The sequence below is a fragment of the Tenrec ecaudatus genome, chromosome 13 (assembly GCF_050624435.1).
Source record: "Tenrec ecaudatus isolate mTenEca1 chromosome 13, mTenEca1.hap1, whole genome shotgun sequence".
Taxonomy (NCBI): Eukaryota; Metazoa; Chordata; class Mammalia; order Afrosoricida; family Tenrecidae; genus Tenrec; species Tenrec ecaudatus.
The window spans coordinates 32,643,469-32,663,400 of record NC_134542.1 but is presented as its reverse complement, the minus strand read 5'-3'; the positions used below and the strand labels follow the sequence as shown (position 1 = coordinate 32,663,400).

The 19,932-nt window shown below is 44.7% G+C and overlaps 1 protein-coding gene and 1 non-coding gene across 5 annotated transcripts in view; one reads left to right on the top strand and one right to left on the bottom strand.

Annotated features, from left to right (window-relative positions):
- Positions 1-19,585, bottom strand: part of INO80D (INO80 complex subunit D) — a 59,343-nt gene extending 39,758 nt beyond the window's left edge. Inside the window, exons 1-3 of one of the 4 annotated variants that reach the window (XM_075530090.1) lie at positions 18,437-18,590; positions 1,248-1,340; positions 886-1,132 (exon numbers count right to left, since the gene is read on the bottom strand). In XM_075530090.1, coding sequence (XP_075386205.1) covers positions 886-1,103 — 218 coding nt within the window. In that variant the 5' untranslated portion in view covers positions 1,104-1,132; positions 1,248-1,340; positions 18,437-18,590. Of the gene's footprint in view, positions 1-885; positions 1,133-1,247; positions 1,341-9,854; positions 10,020-18,436; positions 18,591-19,102; positions 19,211-19,252 lie in introns of those variants that run through there. The other 3 variants (XM_075530091.1, XM_075530092.1, XM_075530094.1) reach the window with 3 other exon arrangements.
- Positions 584-690, top strand: LOC142425100 (U6 spliceosomal RNA). The gene has a single exon (XR_012779475.1). It is a non-coding gene; the product is annotated as a U6 spliceosomal RNA (small nuclear RNA).
- Positions 19,586-19,932: the final 347 nt, after the last annotated feature.

Below are 19,932 nucleotides of genomic sequence, written 5' to 3'. Positions count from 1 at the left end.
GCCAACGGAAAGCAGGCGCTAACGTAGTTCTTTTGTAAAAGCGAAGAGGTATAAAGCAAACTTTTGAAAAGCGGGGTTACCTGCACACAGGTCCCTTTCTCACCTGAGATTAAACTTTCATCCCTTGCCTCACTAAGCAGCTGTTTCAAACTTTCAGGTAGTGTTATTTGAAGCCTTAAAAGCTATTGTACACATTGTGGTGGGCGTTCTACCAGCACCGTATTATTTATTTCACACTCAAAGTACAATATGTGCTCATCCCATCCTTAAAATAGAGGGTCGCCTTTAAAACCTACAGAGCAGGCAATCTTTGCTCAAGAAAAAAAATGTGTGCTAATAGGATTGAACTATTGAATTGTATGAAATGTAAATTATGCCAATAAAACTATTTTTTAAAAAAAGAAACGTGGACGAAAACGTAATTTTTTAAAAGATATAAGCAAAAGATTTAAATTTCCTACCTAAAAATAAAAAGCTTCTAAAACTCTCAGGAGATAAGCTTGCCTCTCTGTCATGTTTTACAGTGGCCACCGTGTTTTCAATGGAAAACTGGATTCCAGACAGTCTATGAAACGATAAAAGAGTGCTTGCTTCGGCAGCACACACACTAAAGCTGGACCGATACAGAGAAGATTAGCAGGGCCCCTGTGCAAGGATGACAGGCAAACTCGTGAAGCGTGCCATATTTTTAAAAAACATACTTTTCCAATAATTCTCCCACGTGTATGAATTCATTTGTAAAACATCGCAGTTGCACCTTTCTTGAGACCCATTCCAAAACTGATTTAGGGTTCCCCAGAACCAACCTTTAAATTCACCATGTCGGAAATGACAGAACAAGGTACAGAATTATGCCAAGTCTTCACAGTATTAGCTAGCTCTTACCTACGATCCTCTGATTTGGGGATAGGGTTGGTGCAGCGCTGGCTGTTATACTTCGCCACATATTCACATTGCTTGAAGGGAGCAGTCTTGTCCTCCAGAACGTGTCTGATACAGAAAGCGTAGCCGTTGAGTCTTCGCTGCTTGCACAGTTTGGGGCTATATGAGCACAGGGGCTTATTGTCAACCTCAGAGAAGTGTATATGTTTCCCTTCATACATCACGTGACTCTGTTCCTTGTGAACATCAGCTAAAAGGCCACCACGGGAGGGAAAAAAAGGAAGAAAGCAAATGATCAATTAGAGCTTGTAAGGCAGATGTAAGTTGAGAATGTCACTGAGGGGCTTCTGGCCCCACAGCCATACCTGATTTTAAATCTTCTGCACCATAGCAATGTTAAGGGAACCCCAAGGATACCACAGTTTGGAATGCTGCAGAATCAAGATGAAGCAGATTGTCTACAAAAATATCAAAAGGCCTAGTTAACAAATAGAAATACGAAAAACTAGCTCCCTCTGGAAATAAAATACTGTGTCACGTTTGCTAATGTGATGGATTCTTCATTGTAATGCAAATTCTAACAAGTTCAAAATAAAAAATCCGGAGGCATTATACTAATGATCTATATACTAGATTGCATTACCAAGGGAACCGAACTAAGTACCTTTTACGAAGGCTTCGTTTTCTAATACCACAAAGCAGCAGCTTTCTTTCACCAAATAACTGCCATAAATAAAGTGGCAGATCTTTGATTTTGTTACTGGTGGCTGCACTTTTAGAACCTGTGGTAGTTACAACATTTCATGTCAACATGAAGATATATACAAGTGTAGGGGTGGAGTTTAGCTGGGGTCTCCTAGTGGGCGTGGCCTTCTCCTAAGGAAGGCCACTCTCTGCCTTCACCTTCCTGCTGGCTGACCTTGATGGCAGCCAAAGCCCAGGAGATGCATCCACTGCCAATGGATCCACAAAACTTCGCACCCACTGGCCTGCCATCTTCCAGCATCGTTTGCATGTGGCTGCATGAGTCTAAAGAGGGACTTATGAACTTAAATTGAACTGGCCTGGGATTTTTTTGATGCATAATTATTTCTTGATATAAAGCTCTTTCTTCCACATATTTGAATGTCACTGAATTTGCTTCTCTAGTCAACTCAGCCTAACACAGAACCCAAAATCCCTTTGCAATACCAAGGGAATGAAACATAGACCCTACATTTTGCTAAAAAATTCAGCAGTTCATAAAACATTATTATTTTAGTGATATATGAGGGCTTCTAAAACTTTGTGGAGAAGTGGAATTAAAAGATAATGGAATTCTTCAAAACATGTCTTTCCATTCTATGAGTATGCTTCCCTAAATTAGAAATCTATACTTTTTTATATGTTGGCAAAATATTTGGCAATTTGTAGCAAATGTTTCTAGGAATACAAAGGTGAACACATTCAAGTTAAAAAAATGTTTTCTTTCCTTCTAATATTCTTCACACCTAAGTCATTCAAACTGTTCATTTCTTGACCGCAAAGACCAATCGGTCTTAAATCAAGTTCAGCATTCCTTCCAAAGCACACTAACCAGGATAATAAACACGGCTTAGGAGTCTTTAGAAGTACAAGACGAACATGGAAGTAAGAAGTTACACACTATTACTTCGATGCGCACAAGATGCAATAGTAGCACTTCTGTTTGCAACACCATGGGGTCTATACTGAAACAGGTTCCTTTGTGCAGCCAGGGTCTCAGGAGCCGCGGGGTCACCCACCCTTCTCCACACTCCTCATCACCCAATGGCTGAGGAACTGTGAGAGCAACAACAGCAACACTCAAGAATACACTCTCCTTCAATGAACTGGACATGGCATTTCTTACGTGAGTGAGAAGATAACACAAATGCTTGAAACGTCAGAAGACGTGGTTGTTCAAGTCCAAAATGTGCCACTTATTAGGATTTCTTAAGCAAGTTATTTAATTTCTCTGACCCTGGTTTCCTTATCAATAATAGGAGCTCTATTATCAAGTGTCTCTAAGGAGTAAATGATACAGAGTACGTAACACACCAAGTTCTGTGTCTTACTACATGGTAAGCACTAGAAAGTGGAAGGTGTTATTACTCATACATTTTTATTCTTAGTTCTATTACTATACTGTACCTGCCAGGGATAACATTAGAAAAGTTATATTCCTCTTATGAAACATTTCACTTACGGTGATAGGAATAAAAATAAGTAAAACAGACTGCTCGAAATATCTGCATGTTAATAAAAATCACATCCATTACAGATTCTATCTAGCCATCTATCAGCTAAAGCAAAAATAAAAGTGTTCCTTCTTCACTCTATTATGATGCAAGAAAGAAGTGACTGCAATGTAAATTGAGCTGTCCTGGAGGTGTGGCTGCTCAGGACAGGGACGACTTCAAAGCAAACCCCCATGGGCTTTCATCCTTACATTCTTTACCCTGCTTGTCTGGTAAAACTCCCAAATTAATTTAAATAAATCTACATAAATGCCAGGAACAAAAGACTTTGGGCATGAGTAAGAAGTGAAAAAAGTAATTTGCAGGATCAGTTTGCCTTTTTGGATAAAGAAATCTGTTTGTCTGTACATCTGAAAATATTTTCAAACAAACTGAAGAGACAATCCAGACTTGTGAGAAAATTTTGGAGAACGATTTATCTAATGTGTTTAACATCCAAAACGTTTAAAGGACTCCTTCAACATACCAAAGGCAAGCAACCCAATTGAAAAATAAAGACTTGCACATTTTACCAAAGAGGATATACAAACGGCCAATAAAACCATATGTTAAGGTGCTCGCTGTCATTAGTTACTGCTGCTGTCATTGTTGGTGATTCCAACCCAGGTCACCAGGGAGACGCACAATGAGCTATCGCTCACATCTACTAGCATAACTGATTTTATAAAGAGGCAGCAAAGAGAGAAGAATAGAACAGATATTGTAGCAAGGACGTGACGCCACTGGAGCCCTCCTTCCTCATGCACTGCTTATAGGGATGCAGTCCTATCAACAGCCGGGCATTTCCTCAAAGAGTTAAACCCAGAACTACTTGTGGCCCAGAAAGTCCAATCCTACTAGGTAGATATCTACCCAGAAGAACTGGAAGCAAGAACACAAACAACAACTTGAACACCCATCTCCTTTGAAGCACTGTGCATAATAATTGAAGGTGGAAACAATCTGAATGTCCATCAATACAAGAATGGGGGGTGGGGGAGTGTACTATATACATTCAGTGGAATTACTCAGCCATAAAGAGAAAATGCTGTTCTTATACATGCTCCAACATGGATAAACTTTGAACAAATTATGCTGCATGAAATAAGTGAATTTCAAAAGTAAAAATATTATATGATCTCACTTATACAAGGGAGTTTCAAAAGATTTGTTGAACAACATAATTAAACAATCATGACATTTTCCCATAAACTTTCTGAAGTACCCTCATGATACAGGCAAATAGAGAGGAACCAAGCTTACAACTGGCTTCCAAGGGTGGCAGGGGAGGGGGAGAGGGGAGTCATTGCTTAGAAGACGCTGCTTCTGTTAATGCTGGGAAATAGGTGGAAAAGGGAAATGGCTGTACTGCAAAGAATGAGGGTGGACCCTCCCCCCAAAACTAGAATTGTGCTAGTGGAGCACAGCTTTCGTAATATGCCTTTTCTCCACGGGGCAAGCATCACGCAACTTGCTCTTAGTTAGTGCTCCCAGTGGTGTCAACTGGGAAGGTTCTCTCTGGTTACAGCGAATTTTTTTGTAAAAGGGGTTTTACTCAAACCTCGTTTTCTGTGATGGCCGATTTAAGAGAGCAGTGTACAACTGTGAAATTCTGTTTCCTGTTCTGGAAAAATGCTGCAGACACTCTTGTGATGTTGAACACAGCTTACAAGGACAGCGCTCCCCGAGAAGCAGAAGGTCAACTTTTGAGGGGCTGGAGCACACGTGGTTAGAGAAACTAGTTTACATGCAAGAGTCTGAAATCCAGCTTCTCACCCCTCTAGCCACATTTACAGTGCTGATCACAACCGACTGTCGGCCTCACAGCCAAACACGTGGACCGTTTCCATCATCACAAAGTTCTAGTCAATGGTGCTAGAGCTGTTGGGCGAGGCCTAGGAGTGGGAAAAGGAAAAATAAAAGTCCTTGAGTTTGTGGTTAAAAAAAAAAGGACAGTGCTAAGGGAAAAACTCAAGTGCACAAGTGATTTTCTCATTTCAAAAAAGGTAAAATGTCGATTGATGACAAACCTTGTTCTGGAGGTCTGTCAACTTCTACCAGGTCACACTGTTAATCAGGCTTTCTATTTTGAGGTTCTGAAAAGACTGCATAACAGTGTGCGGCAAAATAGGCCTGATTTATGGCAGATGGGGGACTGGTTTTGCTACCACAACAACGTGCCTGCTCATGCAGCCATATCAGTACGCCAGTTTTGAGCAAAACACAGCAAGCCTCTCTTGCCCCAAGCACCATGCTCACCTGAACTCATTCCATGCAACTTCTTTTTGATCGGTTTCCATGAATGCAGAGGGACATGAAAGGACAGAGATTTGATGACTTGAAACAGGTGAAGACCAAAAATGAGGGAAGTGCTGTCAGCCATCCAAACAGATGAGTTTAAAAGTTTCCAAGAATGAAATCGCAGATTTGACAAATGTTCTAAGTGTAACAGAGAGTACTTTAAAGGTGATAAGGTTGTTTCATTAAAAAAAAATTTAAATACATAGCTTTAGGGGAAAAATTCTTTTTGGGGGGGAGAGTACCCCTTGTAAATTTTATCACTGTCATGGAATTGTGCATGTGAAAAATGTTGAATTGGTAATTTTGAAAAAAAAAAATCATTTTATTGGGAGCTTGTACAGCTCTTATCACAATCCATACATCCATCCATTGTGTCAAGCACATTTGTATATATGTTGCCATCATCATTCTCAAAACGTTTACTTTCTACTTGAGCCCTTGGTATCAGCTCCTCATTTTTCTCCTCCCTCCCCGCTCCCTCTTCCCCTATGAGCCCTTGATAATTTATAAATTATCATTATTTTGTCCTATCTTACACCATCTGACATCTCCCTTCACCCACTTTTCCACTGTCCACCCCCAGGGAGGAGGTTATATGTAGATCCTCGTAATCTGTTCCCCCTTTCTCCCTCACCTTCTCTTCACCCTCCTACTATTGCTACTCTCACCACTGGTCCTGAGGGGTTCATCTGTCCTGGATTCCCTGTGTTTCCAGTTCCTATCTGAACCAGTGCACATCCTCTGGTCCAGCCGGATTTGTAAGGTAGAATTGGGATCATGATAGTAGGGGGAGGAAGCATTTAGGAACTTGAGGAAAATTGTATGTTTCATCATTGTTACACTACAACCTGACTGGCTAATCTCCTCCCCGCAGCCCTTCTGCAAGGGATGTCTAATTTCCGACAGATGGGCCTTGGGTCCCCCACTCCGCATTCACAATGCTATGATTTTTTTTTTTTTTGGGTCTTTGATGCCTGATACCTGATCCCTTCTATGCCTTGTGATCTCACAGGCTGGTATGCTTCTTCCATGTGGGCTCTGTTGATTCTCAGTTAGATGGCCCCTTGTTTATCTTTTAGCCTATGGGACCCCAGATGCTGTATCTTTTGGCAGTCAGGCACCATCAACTTTCTTCACAGCTTTTGCTTATGCACCCACTTTGTCTTCAGCAATCATTTTACATACATGTTTTACTACAATAAAATAAAAGTAGAAAGTATTTCTGTTTTTCTATATTCTTGATGGCGCAGGACCGTGCACTCTCCCGTTGTGTTGTGCATAGAGTCGCTATGGGTCAGAGATTCAATGGCACCTAACAGAGCCATCAGGTTCCTCAGAAGACTGCCTGGCTTTAGAGATTTCCTGCAGAATAGCTTAGGCTTTCAAATTTATCTGCACGGATAAATTTGTTAGCGGGACCTCCTACATGAACTTTTCTAAATATCTGTGGCTCTTTCTCATATTCTGTGTGCACTAACACAATGAGATGTCAGTATTTTCTCTTTTTCTTCATGATTCGGCTCTACATGAGTTTTTCTGTTTAATACTTTCCAAAGAAAATTAACTTCTTGAATTGATTAGTACTACATACACTTTTCTGTGCTTGATTTCATTAACTCCTGCTTTTCACTTTGCTAATGCCTTCTTGCTATGATCCCCAAGGTCAGCAGTTCAAAACCACCAGCCGCTCCTTGGGAGAAAGATGGGGTTTTCTACTCCTGCAAAGGGGTTTCAGTATTCGAAACTCACAAGGGCAATTCTACCCTGTCCTATTGGGTCGCTGTGAATTGGCATCAACTCAAAGGCAGTGAGTATGGGATTTTTAAAATAGCTTCTTTCTGTTTTCTTTCCATTGATTTCGTTATTTTCCCCAAATTCTTGAAATGAACTTTTTCTTTAGTAATTTACCTACAGTTTTCTCTATTGCTTTAGCCATATCCCATAAGTATAAACACACAGAATTTTTAATACCAACATTTTCCTGGTTGATTTGATCTTTAAAATTCTTCTTTGAAACTGGGTTATTTATTTTTTGCAGATGATTTACGTTCATGCTTTGCTCTGTACTATAATTCCAGTTAAGAATAGAAAGTATAATCGGCATTATATCTACTTTCTGGGTCTGACTGGGATTTTCCTTGAGGCCTAACAGGTATTCTTGAAAAAGAGATTCACTGTTTCCAGGGCGTGTTGTGCGATATACCATACAACACGTGAGCAATGTCTATTATGTCATTTACTTTCCGGAGCCCCAGAGGATCTGTCAGGGAACGTTGGACTACTAAGCACAAGCTCAGCAGTTCATATCTACCAGTTGCTTTGCTGTCTGTTCCCATAAAGATTTATTATGCCTTGGAATCCCTATCTAGGGTTGCTATGTGTTGAAATCAACCCAAAGACAGTGGGTTGGGTTTGGATTTGGTTCAGTTTAGGAGCCCTGGTCATGTGGTGGGTAAGTGTTGGGCAATTAACTAAAAGGTCAGCAGTTCAAACCCACCAGCCACACCTTTGAAGCAAGATGAAGGGACCTGCTAATGTAAAGGGTTACAGTCTCAGGAGGTTTACTGCAGGGCAGCTATCCGTCTAATCACTTTCTGTTGTTCATGCTCCTTATTTTTTCTAGTTGGTTTAGAGTGGAGAGAGGACAGAAGTCTAATAGATATTCTTGAAAAAGAGCAATCATTACCACCATCATTAACCAGAAATATACTTACAATTCTGAATACTAAATTCAAATACAAATACAAATTCTGACTACCTAGCAACAAACATAAGAATCAACATTCTATTCAAAGAAGTTACCAAATGTAAATTTAATTCACTTAAACTTTGTTAACGTCATGTGATTCTAACTTTAATGTCTTTATTAAAACTCATGAATACATCATTGTGAACAATCAGAAATTAAGGAGGATCTAATAGCAATAGATACAATCAATGAGACGTCTTCACACCAAAACAAGACGTGGATACTGGGGACCTTTCCCACATCTCTGGGTATTCCAGATTCCTTTATCACACCAAGTTGAAGGGCAGGCTGCACTCTCTTCCCAAAGCAATGGGTCTCCCCTGCCCTCAGTCCTCCCCACTCAGTGGCCCCTCCTCTGGCCAGCTCTCCAATACTACAGAGGAGCTTAGTTGCCACCCCATGCAGGCTTCCAAAGCAGGGCTATTTGGGGACCCTCTGAAGTACTCATCGCATTCTACTGTAATTGCTGATGCTTATGTGGCCTCCATCCTAGACGAGGCAATGCCAGTAGGACAGTTTTCTGTCCATGGGTACATCCCAAAGCCCATCAGGCACCCTGGTGATACAGAGGCTAAGTGCTCAGCTGTGAACCAAAGGGCCAGCAGTCTGAACCAGAGCTGCCCCACGGGAGGAGAGTGTAGTAGGCTGCTCCTGTACGTATTTACTGCCTTCAAAACCCATGGGGGTAGTTCTACTGTCGTATAGGGTCACTGTGAGTTACAATCAATGTGATAGCCAAGGCTTGGTCAGCAGAGTGCCTGGACGTGACAGATGCTCAAACAGGCCATGCTGAATGCATAAACAGAATGCCTCACGATAGAAGGAACAGCCCTGGTGATTCACTGAGTTAGTGTTCGGCTGGTAAATGACAGGTCAGCAGTACACAGAAAAAGGCCTGGTGATCTGCTTTGGTAAAGACTTCAGCCTAGGAAACCTGTGGAAAAATCCTGCTCTGGCCCCTAGGGTTGCTATGTGTCTGAATCAACCCAGTGGCACACAGCATCCAGACTACTACATTTACCCTTGGCCTTGATATAATTTTAAATACTATATTGGAGCTTCAGGTAGAGGACATTTCTAATAGCCACAGCCATATATCACAAGTCATGTAATTTAATTAAAAATTTTTTTGAATATTTGAGAACATACGATGAAGTGGCATCGAATAGCATAACATTTGTTACCTAATACTGATTTAGCAACTAGTGTTCAAAATGGTTAGAACTTATGAAAATTCACCCATTCAACTTGTAAGAACTCATTCATCTCTTCAACTGCTCCTCTCTTGGCCTTTGCCTACAACATGCCACAATTCCAATTAATCACCTCTACTCCCATGCCACGCAAAAGGTGTCTAATTTCAACATTTTATGAACATTTTTAGCTTAATTCTGAAAAAATATACCTGTGATTCATTTTTCTATCCCCTTTCCTTTGAATGTTAATCTTCTAAGCATCCCACTAAACGCTTTCTTTATTCCACTCTTCTCTTAGGACATGTCCAAATGCTTCTTTGGAAGTCGTTAACTTTTATACTTACATGCTCTATGTGACTCCCTGCCATCCAGGCTCACTTTATCTACCACAAAAGGAAAGGACGTTCTCCCACATCTCAACCTAAACTTCCTTGAAAGCGAGTTTTATCATCAAAATCATTGGTTGTTATATTGAAAACAACTACTCACCTGGCTTCTCTACATCTATGGTCTTGTCTTTTGGGATACAGGAGAGTCTATGACAGATGCACAAAGGCAGCTCTCATTAGAAAAAACTACACATTTCTCACCCTCCACTTCCAGCCTTAATCCCCCCCTAAAGCCCTATGATACCAAAGGGGAGGTTCACACATCTTCACTTTTTGGTATTCATTGTAGGGTATAAAAGAAGAGGGGAAACACAGACCACGAAGTTTGCAAAATCTAAAGCAAATAGATCCACTAACCCATTTTCTAATCCACGAAGAATAAAAGCACTACATAATCTCTAGCTTTACTCAGTGGTGACTGTCACAGCAGAAGGGCGGACCTAGCCAGGGTAAATTTATTAACAGCTGTGCTGAGGCGACCACTTGCTTAGATTAGCCACAGATCTATGTTCCTTTAAGAAGGAATGCTGGTGGCATAGCAGTCATGCGATACGCAAGTTCAAAACCACCAGCTGTTCCTCAGGAGAGAGACAAGGTAACTAAGTATTTACACAAAGAGGGAGAATACTGTATGTCTTTATTTAATTATCACCACACAGCAAAAATGCCTATGACAAAGAACTGACAACATTCAAAGTCTCATAGAAAGAATATACTCAACAGATTGCAAGGATCGATGTAAAACCGCCCCCAAAGGGGACAGACAACAGAAACGTGGGGGAAGGGAGACAGCGGAAGGTGTGAAAATAATCCCGTAGATACTCGTGTATAAGCCGAGTTTTTCAGCACAAAAATGTGCTGAAACACTGGGGTTTGGCTTATACATGGGTCAGTGGTACCCCAGTGAGGTGTAACATCTCACGGGTGATTGCTGTTTCTCCGCTGTTCATTCAAAGCCCCGCTGACACTGCAGGGCTTTGAATGTTTGTTTACTCATACCTAACCAATCAGAGCTGTCCTATGACATGGACGGCTCCATTTCACAGAAGCACCTGTAGTGATTCACTTATGCCGGCAGCTGAACTCGTAAGGATGTGACTGTGGCTGCACTCCGTCTCTCCCCTCTGGTCTCTGTGTTAATTCACATCCTGCATTTCCCACCCTAGGCTTATACTAGAGTCAATCAGTTTTTCTGGTTTCCCAGGTAATTATTAGGTGCCTTGGCTTATACTCGGGTCAGCTTATATTCGAGTATATATGGTAATTATAACTTATCAAGAGTTCATGACAGTGGGAGGGTGGGGGAAAGAGAAGCTGATACCAAAGACTCAAATAGAAAATAAACGTTTTGAAAATGATGGCACCATATGTACAAATATGCTTGATACAATTGATGTTTAGATTGTTACAAGAGCTGTAAGAGCCCTTAATAAAATGATTTATGCTTAAAAATGAAAAGAAAAAAGAATATACCCACAGCAACCATATTAACATATGGAACGCAAGGGTAGGAAACATTGTTAGGGATAAAACCTTTAAAAAGAGAGGGTGCAATAAGGAGTCCTTGACATTACACACAAATTTTAATGAGAAATAAAACAATTCATACAAATGTAGAGGATTAAGACATTGGCAGGGAAAAGAGAGGAAGTGAAGCTTTCAACAAGAGGCCAACAACCCCCGCAGCCTTCCCACAGCAACCGGGACAATCCGACAAAAATCTGAACATTACTCTCTGTGGGACCGAGCTGCCTCACCTCCATGTGGAATGACTGTATGCCATTTCTGGTCTTTTGAGTTTCATGTTTCAGAAGCATGTTCATTTCACTGCCACAGCATTTTCTCCTAATTGCCATCTGTAATTTTATATTCTACCTCCTTGAAAAGTCTAGACCTACAACATACCTTGCCATTAAAAAAAAATACTGGCACGAATCTGAATTCTCATGATGTTAGTTTTCAATATAATTAATGCAAGTGAAAAGAACACCTACTTATCCCAGATGGAGTGGCTACTATTAAAATCACATTTAATGCCTCATACTTGAAGGTCTTAAAATGTTTTTTTGCCCCCTCCAAGTTAAGCCTTTTCAGAAATGAGTTTTAATTTCACTTCAGGGGACACATGGATGTAGTAAAACAGTAAACAGGTGACAGCAATGTGAAAACAGTAAAGCCAATCTACCCATTGATGTGATTCAAAGGAAAACATAACAAAAGCAAAAGGCAGTGAGAAAAACTGCTTATCACCCCCAGATAAGCAATATTCATTATAATTAAAGTTTAAATGGTTTACAAAGAAACCAAGTAAACAATGATGCCCATTGAATGTCCATTATGTGCCAAATAACTGCCTTCAAACCTATTGTACAAATAAATTCACATCAGAAATTTTATTAAAATCATTTAAATGGCCTCTATACTAGTGCCTTCCCTGATTTATGAGAAAAGTGCTGATACATTATGCAGACACAGCGCACTCCTGGGTTCTGGTGGGTATTGGAAGAAGAGGCTAAAATCTAGCTCTTCTAATTACTACTTGAGTGATCTTGGGCACGCTATTCAGGCTTGGGTTTTTTCATCTATACAGGGAGGATTATAGTAGCATGCACCTCATTGAGTCGCTTACGAGCATTAAATTAGGTATTTCATGAACCATGCTTAGCATGGGACCCAGCACTTAATGCTAACCCTATTAGCAGCAGTGAGTAGTGGGGTTATTAGTATTATCATTTTAATCTAGATTCTGCAGGGCTCTCCAGCTGCTCCAGGTTTTCTGAATGGTACAGTATAATTCTTTCGTTAATTCAGACCCTCCCATTTTCTTGGGGCTAGGGTTAACGAATCCACTGAGCACTATAATCAATAAAAAAAACCCAATATTAAAAAGGTTTTCTATATTCTACAGAGCACCTTTATGTCGATGGTCTTCTGATGGAAAATAGCCAAGTTCTCAGTGTTTGATTGATTTGGTTAACAGTGAGCAAGGGGAGGGTGGAGGGAAGGTGAGGGAGAAAGGTGGAACAGATTACAAGGATCTACATATAACCTCCTCCCTGGGGGAAAGACAGCAGAGAACTGGGTGAAGGGAGACGTCGGACAGTGTAAGCTATGACAAAATAATAATAATTTATAAATTATCAAGGGTTCATGGGGGGGGGAGTGGGGATGGAGGGGGGAAAAAAAAACGAGGAGCTGATGCCTGGGGCTTGGGTGGAGAGCAAATGTTTTGAGAATGATGAGGGAAACAAATGTACAAAAGTGCTTGACACAATGGATGGATGTATAGATTGTGATAAGAGTTGTATGCGCCCCCAATAAAATGGTTTAAAAAACAAACAGTGAGTGAGTGTTTCTTAGGCCCAGCTAATAATCCTAAATTTATAGCAAGATGCTTTCTGAGGTTGCAGCCACTCTTTACAGGAAGGCTACATGGCAGGGCAAGGACAAAGAAGAAAAAGTTTTGTACCTATATTCCTCAAGGTTCTTTTGTTCTGCTAAGAATCTAAAACTAACGAAGACCTCTTTGTTGCTCAATTCCACATACACTTTTCCCGTCTTTATCCTAACTTGACTTCTTTCTCCACAGCACCGCACCGCTTTCTCCTGGAATCTCTCTCCTTTCGGGCTACTCCATGAGCGGACTGCCCACACCCTCAAGTCAATGTGCCCCACCGTGCTTTCATTCGTATTGCATTGAAAATGAGTATAACACGAGATGCCCGTCGGGGCTGCAGGAGTGAGCCCCAGGCAGACTAAGGCAAACGAAAGGCAGCTAATTCCAACCAGTTCCAGCAAGATGTTGCAATTTTAAAAAATGCAGGCCCAGGGTTTCTAGCTCCCTCCATTTCTCAAAAGAAGATAAAACCTCAAACTCTCCCACCTGGTCTTCTAAGTTACTTCATGTGAGCGATTCACTTAGTTTTCAAAACACCAGCTATGCAACCTTGCTAGGAATTGTATCAATCTGCCCTGGTCAATGACATGGCAATAATAAAGTCACACACCACAAGTCTGAGAACAACACTGTCTTCATAATGTCTACTCCACCCCTATTCCAAGACCAGGGGTGAGTAACCGGGTTTCAAATCAAATGATGAAGGTGCCGACTTCTAGCGGAGAAGCCTTGGCCACCCATGTTTTCCAAGTGCTACCTGAAGGTGTCCTCTCCTCCAACGATCCCCACTGTCCTGGAAGACTAAGATACTGGAATCTGCATCAGTCCCAGAGCACTCCGCCACACTATCCGCCTGCAGAGCTCAAGGTCAATCAGAAGCTACCCATTGGGCACCCATCCCAAAGCCCACCCCGCCCCGCCCCGCCCCCTCAAACCTGCAGGCAAGTCGTCACCAGGTCTCAGAACGGCAGGTCAACCTTCGCAGACCACTGTGCCTTCCGGCCTTCCAACCCCCCTGCTTCTCTCCAGCTCCCGCCACCACCTCTTTTACGCAGCTGCCTCATTGGTCTAATTCCAGCACTGCCCTCTTTACTCCACTCTCCGTACAGTGCAAATCCTCTAAAACACAAATCATTCATTTGGCCACAGGCCTTCTTGAACTGCTGATAAACTTCAGAGATAAACCCAAGCTCTTCAGCCTCACCCGGACCCTCCTCCTGAACCGACCATACAGACCTCACCCTCTTGCAGGTTTCCTTGCTAGCCCAACTCAGGGGAAGCCGCACACAACCACAATTTGCAACATATAATCCTCTTTTGTTTCTAGACATTTATTCCCATTTGCAAGTCCCACCTCCCAGGAAGTCTTTCCAACTGCTCCCACCGCTTTAGGGCAAAAACCTCCTCCCTGGAGCTTTAATTTAAGGCCTGCCCCCAGGCCCAAAAGGAAAGAGAATGTTCCTTCCACCAAGCTAAATGACCAAAGCTGTAAATGTCAGCTTCTTAAGGGGAGAGAAAGCGTTTTTTGAATTTCCAGAGGTTGTCACAAAAAAGTTAATGTGTTAAGTGAATGAACAGATACTGCTTTGAGTCCCTCCTACCACCCCAACCTGGGCCTGCCAAAGCCACACACACCTGCTCGTGGCCTCCACACAGGCAACACACAGACCCACACAGGCAACTCAGGCCTGAAAGGGATTCAAGAAGTCCCTCTCCTTTGTCCACTTCGGGGCTTCCAACCCTTTTACACTCCTCAACTCACACAATTCAGAGGCCAGGCTAATGGCTACTGTCTGTAAGACCCAGACTGTACTGCTGAATTATCACCGGGACAAAATATTGATTTGCTCCCACGAAAGTAACTGTAATCGCCCGCCTACTCAAATATATATTGAAGTCAAGAACAAACTGAAAATTCACATCAAGAATATTAAAAATCTTTAGAGGAAAATCTATGGTTAGGAACCAGACACAAAGGTTTTAACGCTTACTGATCATTTACAAAATCTTCATAGCAGGATTATGAAGCAAGCACTATTATCATCGCAGAGGAAAAAAATTGAGACTTAATGAGATTAACTAATCTGTCTAAGGTCATAATGCTAGGATTCAAGTTTGACTTAGAAGGTCAAGTTGGTAACCAATACAAAACTGTAAACCACTGTCGTTACATCCAAAACCCCACAGCGGTTGAGTCGATTCTAACTTAAGGGCAGAGTAAAACAGGCTGTACATCTTCTGTGCGAGCAAACAAACTCAGCATCCTCCGGCAAAGGCCTAGTGGATGGGGACTAGTAACCATTCGGTTAGCAGCCAATACATAACCCACAGTGCCAGCCGGGATCGCATCCAAAACAAAAATCCCCCCGCCACTGAGTTACCAATTCTGACTCAGAATGGTCATCGGCAGTTTCCAAGACTCAATCTTTATGGGAGTCAACAACCTCACTCTCCTCTGGTGGAGCTGGGTAGGTTGGAACTGTCAACCTTGTGGTTGGTATAGGTGATTTCAAATGTATGTTTATCCCATACGTACATATTTAACACAAAAAAGAACACATATCGAAATGATAACATTAAAGAAAAGATAACATAGTATTCTTCTGATCGTAGGACCAGGTCTATTTTTTTTTTAATGTATTACTTCAGGTGAGGAAAAAGTATGTATGAGAAATGGTATTAAGATGGTGCGAACAAAGAGTAGAGAGCCCTGGTAAGGTACTGGCTAAAGTACTCACCTGTTAACCAAACCCCTCACCCAGCAGCCTGTGGGAGAGAAAGCTAGCAATCTGCTTCTGTACAGTTTATAGCCCCAAAATTCTATGAGTTGACTATGAGTCTAGACGGCACCTCACAACAGAAAGGTAAAGTGGATAAGGAGAATTAACATTTAATAATATCCTGGTGGCATAGTGGTTATGCCTTGGGCTTCTAATCCCAAAGGCAGCAGTTCAAAACCACTAGTCTGGAGAAAGACAGCTTTCTACTTGCCTAGAGGCGTAGTCTCAGAAACTCACAGGCGCAGTGTTCTACCCCATTCTGTTGGGTTGCTTTGGGTCAGCATTGGCTCACTGACAGTGAGGAGGGCCTGCGAGGGTAAAACTGACTTATGGCAGTGAGGGAGGATGGGAGAAGCACAAGGGAGATCTCAATTAATAGTTGCATCTGTAAACCGTATTTCCGTTTTACAAAAAGCAAAACCAAAATTAAGTAACTTGCCCAGAAGAATGAGAATCAGAACCCAAAGCCCAGTCCAAATGTGTCCACTTACAAGACATCATAAAATTTAACCAAAGGATTCTCTTAGAAAGAAAAAAAAAAAATCACATTCAGGCAAAGAATCTGAACCAATTTTCAGTTATTCTGAAGGAATAAACTGAGAAAGGCCTAAAAGACTAACTTTTGAAAACATCAACTTCTCCATTCCTGCAGGAATAAAGTAGCCCATGAGGTGACCACATTAATAAACTACAATATGATTGGGACAGGGCAGAAAAAACTGAAACTTCTGAGATAAGTAATGCACGGCTTTTGAAAACGAAGAGATGTGAAACACACTATATCTTCATAAAATCAAATTATGAGAAAGAGTTCCCTTTATTTATTTATTCATATAAATCTTTAAATGTTCTAAAAACCCACAACCACTAAATCAATTGACTCATAGCAACTAGAGTCTCAACTTTCTCCCAGGAAATGGATGGTATATTTGAACCAGAGACCCTGTGCTTAGCCAACACTCAGGCAAAGCAGCAGCATCAGAGTTCCTCTAAAATGTTCTATCCAAAGATTTACAGAATTATTTTTCCATACAATCTGCTTTAAAAATATGACAACCTTTACCAGACATAATAATTTTTGGTGCACTTTTAAATGAAGATATCTAAATCAATAAGCCATTCTAAACAATCAATTACGCTAAACAGCCACTAAACGTAATTTCCAGTCTCCGATCAAATCTATACAATCTCAAGGAAAATACTTCAGTAAAATATTAAACAGCTGGGTATCTGTAATTGTAGGTAGGTAAATGGAAAGACTTGTACCAAGAATTATCTAAGGAGCCTCAGAAGCCTGACACAGAGTGAGAAGTGACCAAGGCCTGGGTTATCTATCCACTGCCCTGGAAGTGCCAGCTTTCCCCCTGTTCACAGCGCTGTGGGGGTGAGTTGCCCGCAGAATGTGGAATATTCTGCCAGCCAACTTCAGCCTGCTCCCAAGCAGGACCCACAAGAGGACAGCCTATGGTCCTAAGTCCGCCAGAAAGAAGAGGGAGGGAAACAAGGACAAATGAAAGAAAGCAGCCTCTCCAAACAGGCCGGCATTGGCGGTGGGTGGGCACATTAACATGTCCATTATGATACTAATGGGCAACCTGGAGGAGGTAAGGATCGCTAACCGGAAACACCCCACCCTGCAAAGTGGGAACCCCACAGGAGGACACGGAGAGGTTCCCTACATTAAAAACACACAAAACTTTCCCAGCCCATGGGATCAAAACATAGGTGCAACTGAATCCACTTCACAAGGGGAAAAGAAACACCCAAAGCGCTTCTCGGACAGGTATGTTCGGTTCCCAGGGACACAGAACAAGTTTCCTGAGACCCCCACTTTCCCATTTCTAAGGTCAAATACAAGGATCTCGCCTCAATCCGAATGGCAAGGAGCCAAACAAACGACTGCTTCTTAAACGGTGCACCTGGTTTCAGGATCTGCCCTGCCCACCTCCTCTCCCCGCTCCGAAAGGTATGCGATCAACCGGGGTCCCCCGTTGGGTTCTGTTCACGTGTGTGTGTGTGTGACCGACAGTGACCAACTAGGAGGAGAAACTCCTACGACTGGGGGCCGCTCCAGACACCCTGCTGGCCCTGCCCTTCTCGCGGGCGGTCTCCGTCCGTCCGTCCGTCCGTCCGTCTGTGCGGCATCCTGCACCTCTCCTCCGGCCGCAGCTGTCCGGAAAGGGGGCCTGTGCACGCACGCCGGGGGTGCGGGCCGAATCCGAGAAGCGCACCCCGAGATCCTGGGGTCAGGGCTGAAAAGGCGACCGGCTGGGAATGCCACCTGAACGCACCTCCTCCCTTCACACCCCAAAAAGCACAGTCACTGACGAACCCAGCGAAGAAAAGCCCCTGGAAAACTTTTCCGCACGGGAAGGGCAGGCCCCCCGCCCCGGCCTGGGGTGCGGCTGGGGGTGCTCCTGGGGAAGGAGCCGGCGCTTGCAGCCCTGAGGGGGTTCGCGAGGAAGTGGGGTGGGGCGCGAGCGCGGGGGGCCGGCGCGGGAGTACCTTCCGTGGACAGGAACTGGCAAAGAGTTTCAAAATCGCCGGCCGCTCGCCCCGCCACCCCCGCCGGGGTCCCGGACGGGAGGACCGGGGCTCCCCGCGGGGAGCGCAGCCCCCAACTCGGGCCTGGAAGGAAACTTTCCGGGCCGCGGCTGCACCTGACTCCTCCACCGCCCTGCACCCCACCCCGCTCCAGCCAGGCCCGCCGCCCCGCCCCGGCCTGGCCGCCTGGAGCGCGGAGCCGGGCGAGAAATAAGCCCGGGACGCGCCGAGTCGGGGGGACGCTGGCGAAGGACCGGGGCGCGCGCCCACTCCCCCCTCGGAGGCCCGGCCGCCCTGTCCGGGCCGCCCCGGCCCGCCGCCCCGGGGGGCAGCCTCCGGGCCGGCGCGGAATTGGGCCGGGCCGCCCCGCCGTCCGGCCCGGGGAGCCCGGGGGCGCCCAGGGGGCGCGAGGAGGCCCGGGTCCGCGGGGAGGGCGCGGCCGCCGCGGGGCCCACCGGCCCGAGGCCTAGCCGGCGCCCCCCGCCGCCCCACACCCCCGCGCTAGGCCGCGCCGCCCGCCCCACGCCGGGCCCGCCCGGAGCCCCCGCCCCCCGCCGGCGCCCGTGGGGGGCCGCGGAGCCCCCCAGCCCCCCCGGAGCCCGCCACCCCGCCGCCGGCCCCGCTCACCCTTTCATTCTCCGCCCGGGGCCTGGCGCGGGCCGGCGGATCCTCGGCCTCACGTAAGCACGCGCGCCGCCCGCCCTGCCTGCGCGGCCCAGCCCGCCGCCCTACGGGAGCCCGGGGATGTGGGCCGGGCTTGGGGCCGCCTCCGCTTACCTTTCAGCTGCGTGTTTTTTTTTTTCTCCTTCCCCCCGTTTCGCTCGCCGCGCTGACAGATCCGAGCGAGAGGCGCCGGCAATGGGCTGGGAAGCGCGGCGGCGGCGGCGGCGGCTCCCCCCTGGGCGCCGGGGAGAGCCTTGCCCTGTCAAGCGAGCGGGGTGAAGGTGGTATTTTTTATTTGGGAAACTCAAAAGTGCTCCCGGGGTCGGTGATTATTAAGGGGAAATCCCTGAATATACTCTGCAGCCAGGAAGGCAGGGCTGCCGGGTCTGCAGCAGAAGAGGCAGCAGCCTCCGACAGCACCACTACAGGCACCGAGAGGACATAACACCAGAGAGCGGCTCCTCGGCCCTCCGAACGACAACTTTCCTACCATCTTGGAGGCAGAGGGAAGGGGGGCCGGGGGGAAAGTGCCCCCGCGCCCGGGAAAGTGCACATTTCCACTTCGCATCTTGGGGGAAAGGTGCACCTCGGCCGTGCACCCCGGCGCCTTGGGGGAGAAATCGGGCAAGAAACCAGGGGTGCGCAAGCAACCTTTGCTTGTTCGCCCGGGTGGGGGGCGGGGGTGATGTTTCTGCATCTTATGGGGGGGAAAAATCTTTACAGGACCCAACGTTTTTTTTTGGTTTTTCCCCCCCGTGATTAAGGTTTTCTATTTCATTTTCTCCCCATATACA